This window comes from Pongo abelii, chromosome 7 (genome assembly GCF_028885655.2).
Source record: "Pongo abelii isolate AG06213 chromosome 7, NHGRI_mPonAbe1-v2.0_pri, whole genome shotgun sequence".
Lineage (NCBI taxonomy): Eukaryota > Metazoa > Chordata > Mammalia > Primates > Hominidae > Pongo > Pongo abelii.
In genome coordinates this window covers 132893928-132919134 of record NC_071992.2, presented here as the reverse complement: position 1 = coordinate 132919134, position 25207 = coordinate 132893928, and the positions used below count along the sequence as shown (strand labels likewise).

The window sequence follows — 25207 nt, the reverse complement described above, 5'->3', positions numbered from 1 at the left end:
TAGGTGGGGTTATTATTTATCTACCAGTTCTTTTAGTAAAAACGTGACCGTGTATCACTCCCACCCTAGTGCTTATCCATCTAGAGGCCTTTTTCTTCACCTAAAATACAACTTGTGTGCTTTATGAAATGTAAATATTAGCATTTTTATTTAAAAGATTAAAAAATCCATAGTCAAGTATTCTCCCAGGTTTTCATAGGGCTGGCTTGTTCTTCAGTTCTCTGGTCAGGTATCCTCTCAGAAGCCCTTCCTGGATCCCCCTAAGTTAAGGCTGCTTCCCTGCCCCTCCCCGTTACATTTCCCCTTTTCTTAGCAATTTCCACAATCTGTAATCACATTAATTTTCCTAATTGTCATTCTAGAATAGCAGTTCCTGAAGTGTGAGGATCTTGGACACCCTTTTAGAGACTCTCCAAGGTCAAAACTTATTTTCATAATAATACATAATTTGCCATTTACTCTCATTCTTTCACAACTGTTTAATGGAGGTTTCCAGATGTTACATGATGTGTGTGATATCATAAAGGATTGACTGCAAGAACAGATATGATTATCCATCTGTTTTCTATTAAACCAGATATTAAAAAGATTTACAAAAATGTAAAACTATGTTTCTCCTCTCCTGGATTAAATTTTTTTTGAAAATGTAAATTTTTTACAAAAATGTGAAACATTGTCATTCTTATATCCTGATAAAATTACCTTGTTTTATAAAATATTTTTCATTAAAACGTAGTTTATATTAGCATGTAATGCATTTATTTTTAATTTTTTTCAAAGCTTCCAATAGAGGTTATTTTTAAGAGAAATAAATATTTCAGACATTTCTTGGTTTGAATTTCTGATATGCAGATATCAATATATAAGATTTTTGGGGGTCCATGAAAATTTTAGGGATTTTAAAAATTTTTTAAGAGGTTTTTTTTTTTTTTTAATTTTAAAGGGCCTTGAAATACATGAAATATCTTTAGTCTTTGTTCTTGGTTTCTGTCACACTGTTCCCCAAACCTTTAGGATTTCCTGAGTGATAGGACTGTCTTTTATTCATAATGCTTTTTCTTTGATCACACCTGAGTTAATGCTAATGAGGTGATTTGGGTCAGGCCCCTCAGGATGGAGCTGGTCACCCAAAAGAGCAAGTGATTAGAGGGTTGGAACCTTCAGCCCCACTGACCTCTGGGAAGGAGGGTAGGTGGGCTGGAGATTAAGCTCCATTAAGCTCTGTAAAAACTCTTGTACAAGATTTGATGATCTTTTGGATTTCCAAACACTTGGAGAATCTGGGAGGGTGGAGGCCCAGAGAAGCTCTGCCCCCTAACCTCCAATACTTTGTCCTGTGCAGCTCTTCATCTGGCTTTTCATTTGTGTCCTTTGTCATATCCTTTATAATAAAGTGATAAATGTAAGTAAAGTGTTTGAATTCTGTGAGTCATTCTAGCAAATTATTGAATCTGAGGAGGGTTTTGTGGGAACTCCTGATTTATAGCTGGTTGGTCAGAAGTACTGGAGGCCTGGATTTGGGATTGTCATCTGAAGTGAGGGCAGTCTTGTAGGACTGTGTCCTTAACTTTTGGAATCTGACACTGACTCCAGGAAGATAGTGTCAAAAATTGAATTAAATTGTAAGATACCCAGCTGGTGTTTGGCAAATTGAAGAATTACATGGTATAGAAAGAATCCACACATCTGGTGTCAGCAGTGTTGTGTGAGAATAAAGAGAAACTGTGTTTGAGACTTGCTATTCTAAAAATAAGAGCCCCATGAAAGTAAGACCTATGTGTTTGATTTAGTTTCATATTCCCAGGGCCTGGCAGAGGTGACTGATCTGAAAAGTCACTCAGTAAATATCTAAGTGAATGAATGAATGAATGAACGAGGGAATGAAAGAAGTCAAAATAACAGAAGCCTAGTGATTCTATGCAGAAAGATTTCAAATCTTTCTGTAGTTACTGGTCTATGCAGACATTATGTTTGATGGGAAATTATTCTAGTTCATCAAAAACTTTAATATTTATTTTGGTCAAATTTGAACTGTTCCCTGTCATGGAACTGAGTCTTTGATATGATTTTGATAGGGAGGTCTTAGAGATTCTGTTAAATCTTTCCCTTTAGGAAGGATGAAATATTTTACCTGCCATTCTTAACTCTTCTAAATTTTAGATTATTGACTTATAATGTTATTTATTTGGCTATTTTAGATTGGTATTTATATTTTACCCTATAATACAGAGAATACTTGTAATAGAAGTTAAATCCTTTAAATCCTTTCTTGCTTTTAGATTTTTGGGCAAAGATATGTTTTCATTTTTTTTTTTTTAAAGCCAGACACTTTAAAAAGTAGCATTGTGTTCATTAGAGATGGCATATAGTCTGCTTTGCTTTTTCAAATAGTTTGCACTGAATAATGAAGAATAGTAGAAAACTGTTCCCTTCAGGGTAATTTCAGCAGACAGGACACCTGTTTACTATCTTGCAGGTTGGGATTCCTTGAAGATCTGCCCAACTTGAGACTGTAAACTTCAGAAATCTGGGAAACGGTTTGAGAGACAACTGACCTAATCAGAGAATAATACTTGCTGTTTAGGGCACATAGAGTAGGTTAAGCATTTAAACCCAGAACATGACAAAGTTTCAGAAGGTGTAGAAGAATTTGATAAGTTAGGTTTCTACTAGCAAGTTTGCTTCTGTCCCTTGAGGCATAATTCATAGAAGAATCCTCATTTACCCACTAATTTATAGGATAAACAAATCTAGTCAGCATCGGTTCTTAACAGTCTTATATACGGGGTCAGATGCTAAGGTGTAAGTCTTACTGTGCTGCAGAAAACAAGAATGTTTCAAGATGGGTTGCTGGTGTTACCTTCCCTCTTATTTATATGCTGTAGAGATTGTTCCAACTAGGGCTTGAATTCCTCTTATTAGGGTGATATTTATGCTTTTATAAACAACATGTTCACTTTTGGGTCTGTATTTCTCAGTGCCTTCACTTTTCAGCAACCCACGAAGTCTTAAAACAGAGGAAATTGGGGATTGACCAACAGTGTATTGTAGTCACCTGAGGAGTTACAACAAAACAAAAACAGAGGAAAGCTAGGCCGTACAACTTCATTAGAAGTTAGAACTATATAGGATGTTAGAGTAAGTTGGAGAACCCAAAAACAGACACCGCCTACCAAACCCGGTATAGGAACCCAGCCCATATCAGTTAGCTGAATTTCAGGAGTGTGCTCACGCATTAGTATACTTTAAAGCTCCGCAGATGGCTCTAATGTGTATCCAGAATGAGGACCCCTCTTCATTTATCTAAAAAAAGCTCTTTACTTGATTTTGCTCAGCTGAGAGTGAGTAAATAGGGCTCCTGAGTGTATATGTATCACAAATGTGGGGTCATTTGTGATACATATAAACAAAATATAACAGGAGAGTGTTTTGTTTTGAAGAATGGTTAAGCTTTCCATGTGTCTTTTTCAGCCTTGCTGTTATCAACATATTTGGTGCACTCAGTTTGGTATCACTCATTTATTGTAAAGTAATTAGAAGTGCTTTGGACTCAGAAGTCAGATCTCACTTCCCTGGGTGAATTCCCTGTCAGCTTATCTCTGTTTCCTTATGTAAAATGGGAAAATAATATAACTGACTTCATAGGGTGGTTGTAAGGATTAAATGAGTCCTTGCACGTAAGACAGTGGAGTGCTTGACATATCATAAGTGATAAGTGTTTGCCATTCATTCTTTCAGCAGAATATATTTTGAGTATCTTTTATGTGCCAGTATCTGTGTTAGGTGTTGAAGATGTGGTGAGTAAATCATCCTTTCATTTTTATGGGAACATTTACAAGGGGAAACGATGAGCACAACATGGATTCTGTCTCTATTAAAAGATACTTCAAATCTATGAAACTTTGAAATATATATACATGGCAAATTCTTGGTTATCTATGTAGAATAGCAGAAGTATGTATGTCATTTAGTTGTATTTAATCAGGAATTTCCTTTCCTTTTAACATCTAAATCAGTGTCTGCAATCTTTATGGCACCAGGGACTGGTTTCGTGAAAGAGAGTTTTTCCATGTCGGGGGTTGTGGGGATATGAGAGGATGGTTTCTGGATGACACTGTTCCACCTCAGATTGTCAGGCATTAGGTTCTCCAAAGGAGCATGCAACCTAGGTCCCTCGCATGTGCAGTTCACAGTAAAGGTTTGTGCTTCTATGAGAATCAGTGCCACTGGTACCTGACAGGAGACGGAGCTTAGGCAGTTTACCTCCCGCTGTGCAGCCAGGTTGCTATCAGGCCGCAGAGCAGTTCCCGAGTAGTACCTGTCCGTGGCCTTGGGGTTGGGAACCCCTGCTCCAAATGAATCCTACTCTAAGGCATTTCCATGACATTACTTCTTGAACTAAAGAGTTGAGGTTTTAGTGTGTATGTAGGAAGTAGGACGATCATAAAATGTCACAATGAAAAATGAGCTAGCTTAGTTTTGATAATAGTGATTTTTTTTCTGAGTACTTTATCAGATTATATTAAAATGACAAGATCATAAATATTAAAGTTGGAAATTATTTTAGTGATCGAGTCTTTCCTGAATGCTTTCTTTTTTGGACAGCCTTCAGTACTAGAGAGAATTTATCCTTAGAGTTGAAATCTTCTTTCCAGAAACTATCACCTGTGGTCCTTAGGTTTTGCCTTCAAAGTAAGACTAATCCTCTAGCAGCCAAAGAACTCTTCAGTATTTGGAAAATGCTTTTTTTGAGTGTCCCTTGCCTAGAGAGAGATTTGCATTAATTTTACTGGTTCTCATCACAGGATTTTAAGCTTTCTCTCTTGTAATTACCCTTTTCTGTGGATTCTTACTCATACTGATTGTTTTTTGTGCTTTTCTCATTTCTTAGTTGGGTACTGTTACTGGTAAATTTTCTCTTGGGTCATTGTAAAGAACTGAGGATAACAGTTCAGTGATGTCGAAAGAGTGAGATAATTATTTCTTTTACTTGGAGCAGTGTATTCTATTGATACTACATAAAATTGCATTGGCTGTTTGGCAAGCATGTCAAGACTGGTGTGCTGTTTGGTTACATTATCCTTACTGATGCCTTTAGAATTCACTTTTGTTAGAGTTAAGACAGTTTTCAATATAGTTTGAACTGTAATAACTTGTTTTAAAATATATTAATAATTTTTTTATTGCTATTTTCTTCATAACTGGAAATGAGGTTATTTTCACCTGGCTTCTTTATGAAACTGTGCTGGTCCTAGTCACCAGTATTCCCTTTTGCATATGTAGGAATCAGCTGTTTAGGAATCACTTCTAGAATTTCTCTGAAGAACTATGTTAAGCTCGTATATCTTCTAGTATCTCTTGTTTACTTTGATTTCAGTAGTGGTTTAGCAATCTCATTAGGTAGGGGTAAGTATAAAGGAATCTAGGTAACCTAGATGAATTGGTAGATGTGTTTGTAATAACTCTTTATCAGTTTAGTTTATCTCGCTTTAATCACCTGTGTTTGTTCTATTTTTTAAGTGTAGAAATAATTTTTCTTGGCAGAGAGGTATGTTGAATAAGCATTAAATAGTTATTTTATTGACAAAAATCAACAGTATTGGTCATTTATTGAGCACTTACTATGTGGCAGACTCTGTGCAGAGAACTCTATACTGTGCCATTTTTAGTAGTGTCAGTAATGCTATGAAATAGTGCTATTTTGCAAATTAGAATCTAAGGCTTAAGAAGATTAAATAGCTTTCTCAAGGTCACAGCTAGTAAATGCTGGAGCTGGAACTCATACCCATACTTGTATGACTCATCAAGTCCATTTTTGTGCCTTTCAAGAAGTAGAGAGGTCTTTCATACAGGAATGTGTAGGTTGTGCACTTTCATTTCGTAGTATTGAAGGTCTGCCAATCTTATTAGTTGATGTTACTCCATTTTGAGCTCTCTTCCCTGCTGACTGCTTGCTCTGCTTTGGAGTTCTGTATCTTACTGGTGTAGTCTTTTTGGGTCTATTCATAACACAGTTTTTACTGCATGTCTGTTTTCTACTACTAACTGGTTATTTTAACTATCAATTTAGTTACTAATATGAAAATCATCTCCTAGGTTTAAAAACCTACTTTTAAACTTAAAAAAAAACTAGGTTTAAACTAGGTTTAAATCTTGGCTCTACTACTTCCTAGATGTGTGACCTTTAGCCGTTTACTTAATTTCTCTCTGCCTCAGTTTTCTTATCTATAAAATGAGTATAACAGTACCTTTCTCCTAAGGTGGTTGTGAGAATTACATGATAGGGTAATACATGTGAAATAATTAGATTATTGCCTGTCATATAATGTTTAGTAAATGTAATGTGCTGTTATTAACTGGTCATTAATTAGTTTCTTTTTTTCTTTCATAATTGGTTTATTGGTTGTGTTGAGGATCAGTACACAGACATTTCAGTTTGTACACAATTCTTAACATATATACTGAAAATCTAAAAAGCCGTGTGTTGTAATTTTTAAAAAGTTATTTCAGTGACTTTCCAGCTTAAAATTGAGAAGCAAATTTTCCATAAGAGGCTATCAAGTACCAGTATCTTCACATGTTAGTAAGCTGTTACATAGATCCCACCAGTTCACAATATAATACTATATAGACTACATACTCAAATTTTCAATCATCCACAGCACATTAACAAAGTTAATTAGAAAAGCAGGACTACCACGACCAAAGATGTTACAGTACACAGAATTATGACAGGGAGAGCCATGATCAAAGAGTGTTTTTCTTTAGGAAACAATTCTACTAAAAAGTAATGTGGGAATGAAAGTAATTTAAAATGTTCAAGACATTAAATGCAGGACTGCAACTCCATATTGCCATTTAGTATGCTTTGTATTACAGGATATAAAAACTAACCCCCAACTATGGAATGTTAAGCTGACACTCACGACAGTCAAACCCTCCCATAATTCAGTATCTCACACAAACTTGTGTTTACAAAATAGTTGATAACAGTATTCCTCTGGGTTGTACAAGAAGGGAAATAGGAACCACTGATAAGATACAGTGTGTTATGATATCAGTCAAACTTGGCGTCTTTATCTCTGGCGTCATCAGAGGCTGGACTCTTCTCAGTTTTATTTTCTTCGTTTTGTGCAGGTAAATTTCTTTAGTTTCCTGGTTAGCCACTTTGGCCTGTTTTCCCTTTGCTCCCCTTTTCCCTTTGTTTGCACTTTTTTGTCTGAAGATTTATCCTTTCCTGCTGCCTTTTTTTAGCTTCGTTTCCACTTTGGCGGGAGCAGGTTTAGCTGACAACCGCATTGATTCTCTCTTAGGCTGTTTCTTCACCATCCGTGTGGCTGAGCTGACCTGTGGTCTCAGGCTGCACACAGAAGTAGCTGCTCACCCTGTGTGTGCCTGGCCTACCCATTACTTAGTTTCTAACAATAATATATTTGTTTTAAATGAAACACTAATAACGTACAAATAAATTGTCATTTTCTTGTTAGAATTATTTTCCCTCTGAGAACTTTACATTACAATTTTGAATGTGTTGCCTTTTGGGTCTTCAGGCCATGGGCTTATATTAAATATTAATGCTATTATTATTAACATGTGCCAGGCACTATAAAAAGCACTTTACATATATTAACCCCATGTTGGAGGAATTATTAATGATTATTATTATTGCAGACTTTAATTGCTTGTCCACCTGCGCATGGTGTTACCTCTTTTATCTTTATGGGAATATTAAAGGAGAGAGTAGTGTAAGACCTGGTTATTCCATTAGAGGTTGGTTAGTGAATCCTTCTGGTTGAGGAAAACTAGATCATGCTGGAGACTATACCAACCAGATTGTTGTTGGATACGTGTAGGTACGTGTTCCCGTTGTTGCATCCTCTGACTATGGAGATGATCTGTTGAGAAAGGCAAAATGAGAATTTATCAGAAGGCTCTGCTTTCAGGTGTCCTGATAATTGAGACCTTTATCTCTGTGTCTTATTGATAGTTTTGTCATTTATGTGTCTATTAACAGGATCACTTTCTCAGTAATAGCCTCAGGTTGAGGGGGTATTCTTTGATTTGGCTGAAGGAACTCCTGGATGCGAGACCATGGGGGAGCTTTGATTTAAGAGCATAACTGCTGTACATGGACGTTTTTGACATGTAGTCAAACTCCTGGAGTTTCAGATCTGCGTTTAGATTATGTGAGCTTTATTATTTATGTAAGGGCAAAGGAAAGGATTTGTAAGACATTTATTTATTCCTCTTATTTAATTTGTGGTTTTGCAAACCTAGTACAGTTTATTTTGTTTTTTCTTAGAAATAAAGGAAATAATAAACTAGGATGGTTGTTAAGCTCCCTTTTGTTTGTGTATGTTTTAGGTGGTATTAAAGATAATCAAACATTATCAAGAAGAAGGACAAGGAACTGAAGTTGTTCAAGGAGTGCTTTTGGGTCTGGTTGTAGAAGATCGGCTTGAAATTACCAACTGCTTTCCTTTCCCTCAGCACACAGAGGATGATGCTGACTTTGATGAAGGTAAGGGTGTTCATCACAAGTGTGTCTTTGCAGTGCATACAAATGGATATTAACACAGGTCTCGCCATAACTTTTGATAACGTGTGAATTGGGAGTCTGTCAGGCTAGCCTACTTCACTTGATGTCTGATACTTTGGGAAAATTATATAAATTCTGGGAAATGAGGGTTTATACCATAGACATCATTAGTTTGGCCTTTACTTATTTGGAATTTGTGATTCTGATTTGTCATAGATTGGATAGGAACTGTGCTGATGTTGACTTTGTCAACATGAAATCAGCTTGCTAAATAAAGTTTTGAGGGACAAAGATCATCCTTATGTGTCTGGTATCCATTCCCTTCCATCCTCTTTTGATTAAGTCAGTGTTTAGAAAGAGATGGAGTTCAATTTTCTGCTTCGGAAAGAAGATACTCCTCAAGCATTTCAGAAATATTTTATTTTTGTACTATAGGTGTAATTGCTTTGTTAGCAAAGGCTGAGAGTAGTTAAAAGCTCACATCAAAGGCTAAAATCAGCATCTAAAAGATTTTTAAAAAATCAGGTTGAAAATAACTTCTCACTTGTTTGAAATCTCAGGTTTCATTTTTTGTGTAACGTTTTATTGTAAAAAGCACATAAAAATTTTAAGTATACATTACAGTAGTGTTAAGTGTATGCATATTGTGCAGTAGGTTTCTAGAACTATTTCATCTTGCAAAACTCAAACTCTGTATCCATTGAACAATCCCTTTTTCCACCTCTTTCATCCCCGTAACCACCATTCTACTTTGTGTTTCCAAGAGTCTGACTACAGATACCTCATGTTAGTGGAATCATGTGGCATTTATTGTTTTGTGAGTGGCTTATGTTATTTAGCATAATGTCCTAAAAGTTCATCCGTGTTGTAGCAATGACAGGATTTTCTTCTTTTTTCTTAAGGCTGAATAGTAATTCATCATCTGTATATACCACATTTTCCTTATCCAGCCATCTGTCGATGGAAGTTTAGGTTGCTCCCACCTATTGGCTATTGTGAATAATGCTGCAGTGAACATGGGCGTGCAAATATCTCTTCAAAATCCTGTTTCCATTTGCTTTTGGATATGTACCCAGAAATGGTATTACATGGTAATTCTATTTTTAATTTTTTGAGGAACTTCTGTACTTTTTTTTAATAGCAGCTGCACCATTTTACATTTCCAACCTTGCACAAGGGTTCCAATTTCTTAATATCCTAGTCAACACTTGTTGTTTTCTGTGTGTTTGATAATGGCCATTTTAACAGATGTGAGGTGATCATCTCATTGTGGTTTTGATTTGCACTTCTGATGATTACTGATGTTGAGCATCTTTTCATATGCTTGTTGGTGATTTGTATATCTTTGAAAAAAAGTCTATTCAAGTCCTTTGCTTATTTTAAAATTAGAGGCTTTTTTTTTTCCTGTTGAGTTGAAGGAGTTATGGATATTAACCTCTTATCAGATATGTGGTTTGCAATATGTATTTTCTCCCATTTTGTAGGTTGCCTTTTTACTAGGTTGTTTCTTTTCCTGGGCAGGAGTTTTTACATTTGATATACTCCCATTTGTCTGTTTTTGCTTTGGTTGCCTGTGCTTTTCGTATTGTATTGAAGATATCAGTGCCAAATCCAATGCCATGAAGCTTTTTTCCTCTGTTTTTTGGTAGGAAGTTTCAGGTTTTATGTTTAGGTCTTTAATCCATTTTGAATTAATCTTTGTGCTGTATGCAAGGTAAGGTCCAGCTTCATTCTTTGGCATGTGGATATCCAGTTTTCCTAGCACCATCTGTTGAAGAGACTGTCCTTTCCCATTGAATCATCTTGGCACCCTTGTTAAAGATCAGTTGACACCATATATGCCAGGGTTTATTTCTGGGCTCTTTGTTTTAGTCCACTGGTCTGTATATCTGTCTTAATGTCAGAACTACACTGTTTGGATTACTCCAGCTTTGTAATAGGTTTTGAAGTCAGAAATTTTGTTCATCTCATTTGAGATTGTTTTGCCTATTCAGGGTCCTTTGAGATTCCATATGAATTTTAGAATAGATTTTTCTATTTCTACAAAAAATGTCATTGTGATTTTGATAGGTATTGCATTGAATCTGTCTTTGAGTGATATTGACAACATAATAAGATGAAGTCTTCTAACCTCTGAACATGGCTTTTCTTTCCATTTATATGCATCATCTTTTAACAGTGTTTTGTAATTTCAATTTATGAGTGTTTTGCCTCTTTGGTTAAGTGTATTCCTAAGTATTTTATTCTTTGTGATGCTATTGTAAATTGGATTTTTCTTAATTTCCTTTTTGTCATTTTTGATATGACTTTTAACTGATCATATTGATAGAATGTTACTTGCTTCATTTGACTTCAGACCTTCATAGTACCTTGAGCATATAATAAACACAAAGTATTGCTTGCTAAAGTGAAATACCTTGCAGTTTGTCTGCAAAGCAGATTTTCATTAAAGTAATTCCTCTAGAAACTAACCAGGGCTACTTTTGTTCTAGGCACCTGAACACTAGCATACTTGGATTTTTTAAACCTTTATGCAGTGTGCATCTTTTTTTTTTTTTAAACTGGCTATGCTCTCCCTATTTAATTTGAATTACCTCCCACAGAATTAAGGTTGAGATTTCTCTGCAGTTCTTTCTGGCGGTATTAGAATATCTCTATTTCTCTGTACATGCACATGTCTGGGGGTACTTAATTATATTTAAATAATCACTAGTTTAGGTCTGGAAAAGAAGAGATTGTTAATGCAGTTTCTTTGGTTTACAAGTGAGGAGCTTGAGAGGTTTAAGTTTTTTGTTTGGTTACTGGGTTGGTGGCACAGTTGGGAGTAGAATCTATTCCAGAATAGTTAATACTGTCACACAGTTTTCTCAGGTAATTAATTTTTTAAATAATATTCTTGGTTTAGAATATAAAGAAATAATATTCATTGCAATTATGGTAGGTGAACGAAACGAAATATATTACTAATTTTAGATCATTGGATGCTAACTTCTTTTATGAGCTTGAAATACTTGAATTGACAAATGTTTTATTTCACGAACATGTACTTTATTTTTTAAATTTCTACAAGCTCTTTATTTTCAAAGTCTTAAAAGAATGTTTATTTCAAAAGTTTCAAATGGAATAAGAAGCACAGATTATTATCCTAGTTTTACGGATTGGAAAACTGAGAACAGAAGAATAACTGTGTGTTTGGATTTACATAGGTAGACTTTGCGAGAGTAGAATTTTTTTAAAAAAATGATCATTTAGGACCTTTTAACTGATAAGAAAAACAAAACCTCAATTCTTTGGTTTTCCTGCTAGTTTTCTCTGCTTCTTCACTTGGGTTAGAGAAAAAGCAAGCTGCAGAATGTGCACTACATGCTGCTATTTGTGTGAAATTTAAAAAAATATAATACTACATACTGATAAAAGATACATACATATGTAGTAAGAGTATAAACATGCATGAGAACAATAAACACCAAATTCAGGGTAATAGTTACCTCTGGAAGGGGAGGTATAGAGGGGACACAGAGGACTTCAGCTTTATTGGTAAAATTACTTAAGTTAGCTAGCAAGGACACAAGTGTATGTTATTTGTGTTAGTCCATTTTCATGCTGCTGATAAAGACATACCCCACACTGGCTAACTTACAAAGAAAAAGAGGTTTAATGGATTCACAGTTCCACATGGCTGGGAAGGCCTCACAATCATGGTGGAAGGTGAAAGGCACATCTTACTTGGTGGCAGGCAAGAAAGAAAATGAGAACCAAGCAAAGGGGGTTTCCCCTTATAAAATCATCAGATCTCGTGAGGCTTATTCATTACCACAAGAACAGTATGGGGGCAACCGTTCCCATGATTCAGTTATCTTCCACTGAGTCCCTCCCACAACATGTGGGAATTATGGGAGCCACAATTCAAGATGAGATTTGGGTGGCAACACAGCCAAACCATATCATTCCACCCCGATTCTTCCCAAATCTCATGTCCCCACATTTCAAAACCAATCATGCCTTCCCAGCTGTGCCCCAAAGTCTTAACTCAGTTCAGTATTAACTCAGAAGTCTACAGTCCAAAGTCTCATCTGAAACAAGGCAAGTTCCTTCTACCTGTGATCCTGTAAAATCAGAAGCCAGTTAGTTACTTCCTAGATATGATGGGGGTACAGGCATTGGATAAATTCACCTATTTCAAATGGGAGAATGAGCCAAAATGAAGGGGCTGAAGGCCCCAGGCAAGTCTTGAAATGCAGTGGGGCAGTCAAATCTTAAAGCTCCAAAAGTGATTTCCTTTGACTCCATGTCTCACATTCAGGTCAAGCTAATGTAGGAAGTGGGCAGCTCTGTCCCTGTGGCTTTGGGCAGCTCTGCCCCTGTGGCATTGCAGGGTACAGCCTCCCTCCTGGCTGCTTTCATGGGCTGGCATTGAGTGTCTGCGGCTTTTCCAGGTGCATGGTGTAAGCTGTTGGTGGATCTGCCATTCTGGGGTCTGGAGGATGGTGGCCGTCTTCTCACAGCTTCACTAGGCAGTGCCCCAGTGGGGACTCTGTGTGGGGGCTTCAACCCCACATTTCCCTTTTGCACTGCCCTAGCAGAGGTTCTACATGAGGGCACTGCCCCTGCAGCAAACTTCTGCCTGGACTTGCAGGCATTTCTGTACATTCTCTGAAATTTAGGCAGAGGTTCCCAAACCTCAGTTCTTGACCTCTGGGCACCCACAGGCTAAACCATGTGGAAGCTGCCAAGGCTTAGGGCTTGCACTTTCTGAAACCACAGCCCAAGCTGTATCTTGGCTCCTTTTAGCCATGGCTAGAGTGGCTAAGATGCAGGCCACCAAGTCCCTAGGCTACACACAGCAGGAGGGCCCACAAAACCATTTTTTCCTCCTATGCCTCTAGGCCTGTGATGGGAGCTGCTGCTGTGAAGGTCTCCGACATGCCCTGGAGACATTTTTCCCGTTGTCTTGGAGATTCACATTTGGGCTCCTCATTATGCAAATTTCTGCTTGAATTTCTCCTCAGAAAGTGGGCTTTTCTTTTCTATCGCATTGTTAGGCTGCAAATTTTCCAAACTTTTATGTTCTGTTTCCCTTTTAAAACTGAATGATTTTAACAGCACCCATGTCACCTCTTGAATGCTGTGCTGCTTAGAAATTTTTTCCACCAGATACCCTAAATCATCTCTCTCAAGTTCAGAGTTCCACAAATCATTTAGCAGTCTCTTTGCTAAAACATAGCAAGAGTCATTTTTATTACAGTTCCCAACAAGTTCCTCTGAGATCACCTCAGCCTGGATTTCATTATCCATGTCATTATCAGCATTTTGATCAAAACCATTCAACAAGTCTCTGGGAAGTTCCAAACTTTCCTACAGTTTTTCTGTCTTCTGAGCCCTCCCAACTGTTTCAGCCTCTGCCTGTTATCCAGTTCCAAAGTCACTTCCACATTTTCGGGTATTTACAGCAGCACCCAACTCTTGGTACCAATATACTGTATTTGTCCATTTTCAAGCCACTGATAAAAGACATACCCAAGACATGGCAATTTATAAAGAAAAAGAGATTTAATGGACTCACAGTTCTACGTGGATGGGGAGGCCTCACAGTCATGGCAGAAGGCAAAAGGCATGTCTTAGATGGTGGCAGGCAAGAGAGAAAATGAGCATGAACATGCGTGTTAAACATTTAAATGAAAACATTTAATATTTTTTCAATGTAAAAATTTAAATTTAAAAACATGACAATTGAAGTTTTTTAAAATTTCAATTAAAAAAATTTTAAATTTAAATCAACCAATTGTAAATGTTAAAAAATATTTTAACAGCCCTGAGATAGAGATTTAAGTTTAGCATTAAGTAATAAAAAATAGGCATTGTATTCTGTGTATTGTATGTAAATTGCCTATGATTAGTTGTTAATCTGCACAGTTGAAGGTCTTTTCAGTCTCATTTTCCAGAATTAGGATACTGATGTTTAGTGACATAAATAACTTATCAGAAATCATTTAACTAAGAATTGGTAATATAGGGACTGAAACTGGTAGCTGACTGGGTTCCAAATACCATGGTTTTTCTACTATAATAGACTCTTAGACTCTTAGTGAAGTGTATGCCAGAGGTTAAAGGATGTTGAGTGTAGGTCATTATTCCGTATCTGAAATCTGCTTTTTGTGTAAAGCAAGTAAATAAGTTTTTCTTGGTCTGCCTTTAGAAATTAATGGGAATTGTCATTTTTCTTATACATGTGAAAAATCTAAGACAACAGTCTTCTTTAGTTTTTCATAACCTCATGTGATAGATTTAAATTTTAGGTTCTTTCACCTAACCCATATATTCTTTTTTAAAAAATATTTGCATTGATCTCTCCATTTTATTTTTCATGAGAATTTAAAAAATATTCATAAATTTTCTGACAACCATTTACTCCTCAACCCTTTAGAATGGCTGTGTTCTTGGTGATGATAACATTCCCTCTTTTTTATTTGTGTGCTGTCCTCTATCTGGCCTTTTCCCTGGATGAAATGCTTTCCATTCAAACATTTTCCCATATTACATTCTCTCCATTTAAGTTTCCCTACTTCTATCCTTTACACTCTTTCTTTTTCATCTCAGATTATTCATTCCCTATAAACATTTACTTTTTCTGTCTTCCAGAGCCTTGTCATAGTTTCTCTAAGAAGTTGGTGAGATGACAGGCTTGATGGTGATAGCCACAGTTTCCATTCTAACTGTAGCTCTGAAAAAATGCAAAGTTAGTAACTCTGTCTTCTATTCAGAATTAAAGGGCCCATTATTATGCAGTTGATATTTCGCCCAACTCTGATTTGAGAGAAGATTACAAACTTGCCAAGTGCTGTTTCTGAATCCGTTGTCCTCACAAAGACAGTGAATTCTGATATGATCCAATGGTCAGTTATTAAACTAAGGCTCATTCCTCCTGGCCTTGAATGTACTATTCACGTATTTCTAGATATACAGATATTGGACATAATTATTTCTGTCTTCATTTTCTTTCACACCATAGTAATTTTTCTTTATTCTTTTGTGTTTTTATCACAATTAGCATTTTCAATACAATGTAACTCCTAACATTTTTTTTCTTTTTTGGGGGAGGCAGGTTTTATTATTAATTTTTATATATATATATATTTTATTTCAATAGGTTTTTGGGGAACAGGTGGTGTTTGATTACATGAATAAGTTTTTTAGTGGTGATTTCTGAGATTTTAGTTCACCCATCACCTGAGCAGTGTACACTGTATGCAGTGTATAGTCTTTCAACCCTTAACCACCCCCTGACCCTTTCCCTAATTCCTCAAAGCCCATTATATCCTTCTTATGCCTTTGCATCCTCATAGCTTCGCTCCCACTTATGAATGAGAACATATGATGTTCGGTTTTCCATTCCCGAGTTACTTCACTTAGAATAATGATTTCTAATTCCATCCAGGTTGCTGCAAATGCCATTATTTTGTTACTTTTTATGGCTGAATAATATTCCATAATATATATATGCACCACATTTTCTTTATCCACTGATTGACTGATGAGCATTTGGGCTGGTTTCATATTTTTGCAATTGCAAATTGTGCTGCTATAAACATACGTGTACAAGTATCTTTTTTGTATAATGACTTCTTTTCTTCTTGGTAGATACCCAGGAATGGAATTGCTGGATCAAATGGTAGATCTACTTTTAATTCTTTAAGGAGTCGCCACACACTGTTTTCCATAGTGATTCTGCTACTTTACATTCCCACCAAAAGTGTTTTCTTTTCACCTCATCCAGGCCAACATCTATAATTTTTTTTTTTTTTTGATTATGGACATTTTAGCTAGGAGTAAGGTGATATTGCATTGTGGTTTTGATTTGCATTTCCCTGATAATTAGTGATGTTGAGCATTTTTTCATATGTTTGTTGGCCATTTGTATATCTTCTTTCATGTCCTTAGCCCACTTTTTGATGCAATTGTTTTTTTCTTGCTGACTTGTTTGAGTTCATTGTAGATTCTGGATATTAGTCCTTTGTTGGTTATATAGATTATGAAGATTTTCTCCCACTCTGGGTTGTCTGTTTACTCTGCCGATTATTTCTTTTGTTGTGCAGAAGCTTTTTAGTTTAATTAAGTCCCGTCAATTTATCTTGGTTTTGTTGCATTTGCTTTTGGGTTCTTGGTCGTGAAATCTGCCTAAGCCAGTATATTGAAGGGATTCTCCAATGTTAGCTTCTAGAATTTTTATGTTTTCAGGAAAGGTTTTAGATTTAAGTCTTTGATCCATCTTGAGTTGATTTTTGTATAAGGTGAGAGATGAGGATTCATTCTTCTGCATGTGGATTGCCAATTATCTCAGCACCATTTGTTGAATAGGGTGTCATTTCCCCACTTTGTGTTTTTGTTTGCTTTGTCGAAGTCAGTTAATGCTTAAGTAATTGGCATTATTTCTGGGTTCTGTATTCTGTTCCATTGGTCTATATGCATGTTTTTATACCAGTACCATACTGTTAGTGACTATTAGTTTGAAGTCGGGTAATGTAATTCCTCCAGGTTTGTTATTTTTGCTTTAGTCTTCTTTTGGCTATGAAGGCTCTTTTTTGGTTCCATATGAATTTTAGGATTGTTTTTTCTAGTTCTGTGAAGAATGATGGTGGTATTTTGATGGGGATTGCATTGAATTTGTAGATTGCTTTTGGCAGTATGGTCGTTTTCACAATATTGATTCTACCCATACATGAGCATGGGATGTGTTTCCATTTGTTTGTGTAGTCTGTGATTTCTTTGAGCAGTGTTTTGTAGTTTTCCTTGAGGTTTTTCACCTCCTTGCTAACCCATATACTCTATATTAATGGGCATTAAAATGTAGTCACCAGTAGATTTTTATTAAATTTAGATAAAAACTATAATTTTCTGTTATATGGATATATATTAGAATAGTCCTGTATGTTGATTTTTTAAAATCATGGTAAAGACCCATTGCATTTCTTACTGCTTTTCTATTGTTTTGTGGTCTCTAAAACTAGCAGTTATTCAGAGAAAGATCTTTTTTTGTGCCATCCACCTCGGGGAGGTAATATACCAAATATTTCATAATTTTAATGAGTATATATTTCAAGTGTTTGTTTGTTTTGGTGCCTCATGTAAAGAGGAGATTTTTAATCTGTTGTCCAAAAGTGAAATGTTAATAAATGGTTTAAATCAGAGATTGACAAACAGTGATCTGATTTGTAAATAAAGTTTTGTAGGGACACGGTGATGCCCATTCACATATTTTTTAGTGGCTTCATTCCCGCTACAGTGGCACAGTTGAGTAGTTGTGGCTGAGACCATATGGGTCCTAAGCCTGAAATATTTACTGTCTGACCCTTAAAGAAATTTTGACCACCTGTGATTTATGTAACTTCATGTCTTATTGTTCTCCCTCTTCTGTAAAGTTAAAGAATAAGGCAGTAAATCCTCTCTTTCATCATAAATTGATAATTTTTTGTGCGATATTTGTTCTTGATGTTACCTTTAATCTTGACTGAGCTCAGAATGTATTTTGAGCACTGAAACGAAAATACTGATACTATAGGATGTTTGTTTCACTGGTACACCTAGGAAGTATCAGAATAGGTAGTTTTTGCTTTAGTTTTAGTGCCTTTTTCATTTAAAAAGAAAACACATATTAAGTTGTAATTCATGGTTGCTGACGTGTGACTAGGCATTGTGGAAAGATAATGGTATGAGGCCAGAAAACCTGGGTGGAAATCTCAGCTTTATACTTTGGAACTGTGCAGCATAGAATAACTTCTGAACCAATTTTTTCTGACTCTGGTATCTTTTTAATTGCTCACTTGAGTACTAGAAACAATGAGAATGATAATTTCCTTACGAGATTAATGTTTTGTATTGTGCTGTGTTAGATTATGCTACTGGATGATTCAAAACCTAGAAAACTGTTATTATAAGTTTTCTATAATTGTCTCTCTCTTAATTCACAGTTTGTTTTTGCACATGTGGTAACTCTCCTTTGAGTGAATTCAGTCTTCATAAACTTTTATATTACAGAATTTACCTTCTAGTTGAAAGTGAAGTGATTTGATCATATTAGAGAATATATGCTTTTTCAAACAAAAAAAAAGAGTAGAAAAACTCATACTAAAATTCCCATTAGGGGGCACTATTATCAAGCTTAGCAGAACTGGAGACTAATTTGTTTTCTCAAACATGCAACCCAAGGCTTGCTAAAAGGGAAAAATATTTTCATCTGATAAGATTCAGATACTGTTTTATACAACTGAATTCCTTAAATATGTTATAAAGTACACTGAATTAAACACAGATTCAGTAACTCACTGCCTTGCTTTTCAGCAGACTAAATTGATTTACTATTTCAGGTGATATAGGAAGCTTACTTTATTTTGCATCAGAGTCAAATCCATAATTTTCATATTTGGAGTGGCCAATTTTTTATTTTGCTTACTACACACAAAGGATGATCCTTAGCCTTCAAAATAGGTTGATTTCAAAACGAAGCATGAAGACTGCATTGTACTCCTAAAATTCAGTTAGGGGAATAAAATAATATCTTTTTACTCAGACAGTATTCATGTGTGCACCATGTATAATTATTAAAGTGATAATACACATTGTAGTGATAAATAAAACATAGCTTTTATGTGTTTTTTTCATTTTCAGTAGGAGAAAATTGTTACTTGAAAATTATTTGTTTTTGTATTAATCAAGTTTGGTGTTAGAGTAAGAAATACTAGTGTCGACTGTTAACATATTTCGTTTAAGTTTTGAAAAGAAAAGCAGAGTTGTAGAATCAATCCTTTCAGAGGCTAAAATATGAATTGACAAAACTGTAATTAAAATATTGATGTATTTAGAGTAATTTTTCCCAGCATAGGGTTATTTTTGTATGACTGAGGTTGGGGAGAATAAGTTTGTATGATGATGTTATTTGCAGTGCTCTGTGTGCAAGTTAGTCATATTTTACATTGGAGAAAATCTCTGCTTAGTTACTTGGTTCCTCAAATCTCACCTTCCTTCTCTTCTTAGCTTTCCTGCAGCCCACACCCAGGGTAAAACTGCTGGAAACCTAGTCTGTGGTTACTATTTTGCCTTTGTATTGCTTTTGAGCTCAGAGAAGAGTTGAATTTGGACGGAGAAAGCTTTTAATGTTTTTTAGACAGATGGGGACATTTTGTGAGTAGACATGTGTTTACTTATTATTTTGTCTTACCCCCTATCTGTATGAATAGTCAGGGATCATTGTGGTCTGTTTGACAGATTTTTTGAAAACTTCTCTTTCTTTTGTTGCATTTTTAAAAATGATATATTTTTGGTAGAAATGTTAGAAATAATATGTAGACAGTTTTGGGCTATGTTTTGAAATTTACTGCAGAAAAATAGCATGTTTACTTAGTGACCTCATATCGTTGTGGTCAAGTGTGGAGGTATGATAAATTGTTTCAAATATCCAGGAAAAAAAATTAGTCCACCGTAATTCACTTCAGCATTTAGCCAGCAAATTACTTGAGTGGGAAGTGAAAAAGATACAAAGACACCAAATACTGGTTACTGCCTCAAAAGATTTTAAGTGGGAGAGACCAGTGTGTACATAAAAAAATTGTAAAACAGAATTGATGTAAGTGTAGACTACGGAAGGAAAAAATGATGCGAACACTCAGCTATCAGCCACTAATTCCTTTCGGGGGATGACTTCACAGGAGAGGTGAAGTTTGAGTCTATAGATAGATGTCAGTTGCAATTTAAAGAAACTGTTAAACAAGAAAGTTGTGTCTTTTGAATGTGTTCTGATTATTTGTATATCTGGGTCCTCATAAGTGGCACACACACCTCTAGAAATCAAGAACAAACTAATATGTATATATTTTTTTATTTGACATCTTTATTGTTCAGATTCCTTGAAAATGCCTTTCAGATATTGCTGTTGCTTTAGTATCCAGGTAGAGAAGTTGTTTTTGACGTTTGTTTTTGTACATGAAAGTTCTCCTGATAATGATGTTAGTGTCATGTTTATAGAACCTCGGGGCCCATATTGCAGTTGGTTCTATTTAAAATATTCAGTAAAATACTTAATAGATACTTGATTTTAGAAGCATTATGTATGCAGGTAACTAGAGAGAATCTGTACACTGAATTATGATATAATTCCCCTTGGTACTCATCTTTTTGTTACTCACGTAGTATTTTGAAAATGTTAAACTGTTCACATTTAGTGATTTACTGCTAAATAATCAGGGCAATGAACTTTAGATTATTGCTCACTTACATTTTTTTGTATCACTCAGAAAAGCCTGGTTTGTGACATAAAACTTTAACTTAAAAACCTAAATTTACTTTATTGAGGTGATTAGAATATACGAGAAGCAAAATCTGAATAGGAAGCATCAGTTCTCCTATTTTCATGGCTTTTTGGTTCTTTCAGTTTGAGTGTCTCAAGATTTTAAATACAATAGTAGGAACAAAGTCTAGCTTCATTTTGAAAGCTTGAAAAATATTTTTGCATTTACTTCATGTTTTACAATTTAGTTCTTTTTCTTTTCTTTTTAAAAAATGAGTTGAGAAACTCTTATGCATGGAAGGATATACTTTTGAAAATGTGGTCAAGGTAAAAGATTTTTCTGCTTAAAGAAATTAAAGCGCTTTACACTATACTCTCCCTTAGTCCCCAAAGCATAAGTGCTATGGTTTGGAAAGAAGCCAAGTAAAACCTGTTCAAATTTTGTGCAGACTTAAAGTAATACTGTAAGATTTGAAAATTACAGGTGGATCCAGTGCTTAAATAGTATTTAAAATTCCTAAGTTTCCCAAGTCTAAAAATGTAATCCTTAAATTACTGTTCCCAGTGGTTTAAATTTTAATTAAATAAAAACTGTCTTACTTTTGACCCACAACAACTTTAGGTAAAGATATTTGAATTTATTACCAAACTTTAAGGTAATAGCCATTAAAATGAATTGTTTTAGTACTAATTAAAATGTCAAAAAGTCACTATTACAGTATGTAACCAAAGATCCTTGCTATTTCTTTTTTTCAAGTTCAGACTTGCTTCCTATCTTGCCTAGGAGAAGTGGTACTCAGTTTCATTCCCCCAATTAAATATATTACCTAAAGTATGTTTTACAGATCGATAATTAATTATAATTACATTTGGTGTTTTGGTGCTAATACTGAGTTTTCCAAACTCCCCTTCATCCTAAAAGAGTGCTGTCTTAGTTATGCCAGTAAAGTGTTCTGTTTGCTTTATATTCGTCTCTCTTCAGGTGAAATTTTGATAGTTTGTGGAACTTTTATCTGTTTTGAGATTGTTCTTTTATCTGTTTGAGATTATTCTTCGTGGCTTACCTATTAGCAGTTTCAGAATTGTGTTTTCATACCGTTAACACTTCTCCACCATGAGTATTATTTAATGCTTTTTTCTACCAGTAATTTTTACTCAGTACATTTTAGATTCTTTCTGATATAGTTGAAAACAAAGGCAGTATTTATTTTGACTTTAAGTAATAATGTAATGGTGTAGGTTTATAATGAAACCCCATATCTCCCTCTTTCCTTACCCTCATATACATATTTACCGTTTTTTTTGCCCTCTAACATCTAACCTACAGACATTGTCTTTTGATAGACAGACAGCCCTTCTTTCCTGTGACCGATGAGAGGGCCATACAATTATTCTAGTGGTCTTTGCAGAGATGTACTCATCTTTTTTCTGGTTTATAGAATTGGATGGGTGACTACCTTGTGGAGACAAATTTTGGTGGTAGGCTACTAACCTCACAACCAGCATCTGTGGTAGAAGGAGTTTGGCAGCAGAGCCCTCCATGGGGCTCCCTAGACTTGTGGCATGCTGTTATCCTCAGCAGACAGCAATGACAGCAGCAGCAGCGGCGGTGGCAGCAGCAGCAGTCCTACAAATTCCAGTTGTTCTCAAGTCACTGTAGATTCCAGGCTCATCTGCTCTCACTTTAGTGTCTCCTTTTTGCTTTTCTTTCTTTCTTCTTTTGTTGTTTATTCATCAAATCAATATTTGAGTGGAAACTGTGTGCTGGGCACTTTGGCCTTTGCTTACCTACATTTCTGCTACAGATATTTTTTGAAATGTTTGTTATTTATAGAACTTAGTGGTTTTAAGCAGTGTATTTGACTTTAACATGAGAAGCATGAGGAGGACTTGTTTTAGTGCATTATGTTAGTGAATCAGACTATTGGAAGGTGAATGTTGTGTTAATATGCAGGTAAACGTGTCTGGAATATATTTTTGTTTACCTGGAGAATGTCTTGGGGTTATAAACACATATTTACGTAACTGTGTGTCTCCAAGTTTGTAATTCAAAGTCATTCTGAATGTATTTGTTTCATAAGATACTTTTGTTCTTGAAAATTTGTAAGTTGACCATCTTTTTTTCTTTGTCATATTAGAAGTATTTTATTTTCATTTTTGATTCATTTTCATTTCGTAGCAACTCCCAATACTTTAAATGTACTCAGTTTTTTAAATGTACTCAGTTCTTCTTAATATTTTAATTTCTCTTCTTCCTCCAACTACCAGCATCACCAACCCCATGAAAAAAGATAAAATAAAACATTAAAAAGATTCAGTACTAGAAGAGGATGAGGGGTTGTATAAAGGATGATGATAAAATACCTTGATGGGTATGAGCTATTTTCTCTGTTGATAAAATGGGGAATAGGGTGGTATAGACGTTATATGCAGTATTAAGATCATTGTAAGCCATATCTGGTTTGCCTCCCTGCCCCTTTCGGAGATACTTGATACGACCAACAGTGACACTCTGATGTTTTTTTCAGAATCCAGATTTACATTTCTGTCTAAATTGTCTCCTCATCTTCTGGGCAACCTGAAAAGATGTTAGTATCCAATTATGGAAGCAATGTGTATACACATATACCATTATAGTTCTTAGTTGAGAAAATTTCTAAAATAGAATATATTTCTAAAATGTATGTATAGCAGATATATTTATTTCTTATATATGGCAAACTTTCAGATAGGCATAACAGGAAATCTACACTGAGTTATGGCTACTGATGAAGTTCTGGCTTTACTGCTAATTGGAGTCTTGAGTCTCTACAGCCTTACTTTTCATGTTTACAAAGAGAATCACAGGAGGAACTTTTCTAATTATTTTAGCAGATGGGAAACTGAGTCCCAGAGATGCCCAAGTTTAAAATTAATGGCAAATGCAGAGCCAGAAACCCCAGTATGCTCATCTAATATATAATCCATCACAATTTAGGGAGGTGGCAGTAATTCCAGTATGTTTTCAGAAGCACAGTGAGTGATGCAGTTGCCTGCAGTTGTGACTTGTAGACATATTGTGTTTACTTAAAAGGCTGCTTCTTGGCGTTATCATTTACTATCAGCATAACTGAAATCAAATGATATTAAATTTAACACCAGATTTTTAGAAAGTTAAGTTTGTGGGTGTACACTAGGTATTATATTAAGTAAATATGAAGGTCAACAAAATTAGCGGTGGTTGAGTATATACAGACACTAAACCCATTTCACTGCTGAAAGTCAGCACAGCCTCTACTATTTTGCCACATGGAATGGAGAAACTAACTGAAAGTACAGATCAAACTGGGTAGGGTAGGGGAAGAAAAATGTGTTCTTATTAAATATCACTGAATGCAATTACAAATAATAGTTTGAATAGATGGTTTAATTTGACTTAGGAAATCAGTGCCTGACTGATGACACAGGAAGACTTTCTAGAATACATTGCTTTGCAAATGACTTAAACAGACAATACTGATAAAGCCTGTCACGTGAATTTCCTTCTTTACTGAGTACACAGTATGGTTAAGTAGTATGTTGTGCAATGCTTCCAATCTGCTGTGACTGCCATCTGGGCAAGCAGAATGAAAGAGAAGAGAGCATGGAAAGGAAATGGATCAGTTAGCTGTAAGGAATCTGTGTGAACGCTGGGTGCCACTCATGAAACACTGAGCAGTTAGTGACTCCTTTGTAACCAGTCCAACTAGCTCTTTGTAAAAAATGAAGGTGTGCACCGTGAACAACTCTCACAATTCATCTTTTCAATGTCCTGGTACTTATGGCTGAGACAGACCAGTAAATCCAGTGACAGTAATCATGATCACACTACCCTTTTCTTATTTATCTCTTTGTATTTTTTGATTTAATTTTTTGCTGCTTCAGTGTTTGACACAATGTTGAGGTAGATTTAATAATCCTAGCATTTTTACTTTGCCTAAATGGAGTCTTTTGGGAAACAAATTATGTGTAAAAGCAAGTTCCTAAGAAACATTTAACTACTTAAAGACAGTAAGAGCTATAGCTTCAAAATCTTATAAGTTGTAACCCAACAAGGATCTACGTGAGTGATGAAGTTGTGTATGGATAGGATAAGAGGACTGGCTAGCAGAATCTAACCTGTATACCTTTGTCAGTGGATACATCCTCTTACTTGAATTTCAAAAATTTATAGAATAGTTCTTTTTGCATACGTGCATATGGTTACCTTTTTGATAAAACGTGATCCCTTACAAAATTGTGTTAACCATGAGTCATCTGTTACCTCCATAGAAATTAACATACCCTTATATAGATGGCTAATAATACAAAGCCACCATGGTTTCTGTGGTTTTACTAACCGTGGTTCCCTTTCTAAAACATTTAAAATAAGA

General features: G+C 35.4%; 1 protein-coding gene across 1 annotated transcript in view; it reads left to right on the top strand.

The window, feature by feature from the left end:
* Positions 1-25207, top strand: part of EIF3H (eukaryotic translation initiation factor 3 subunit H) — a 110368-nt gene that overhangs the window by 21699 nt on the left and 63462 nt on the right. Inside the window, exon 2 of the mRNA XM_002819374.4 lies at positions 8365-8521. Coding sequence (XP_002819420.2) covers positions 8365-8521 — 157 coding nt within the window. The remainder of the gene's footprint in view (positions 1-8364; positions 8522-25207) is intronic.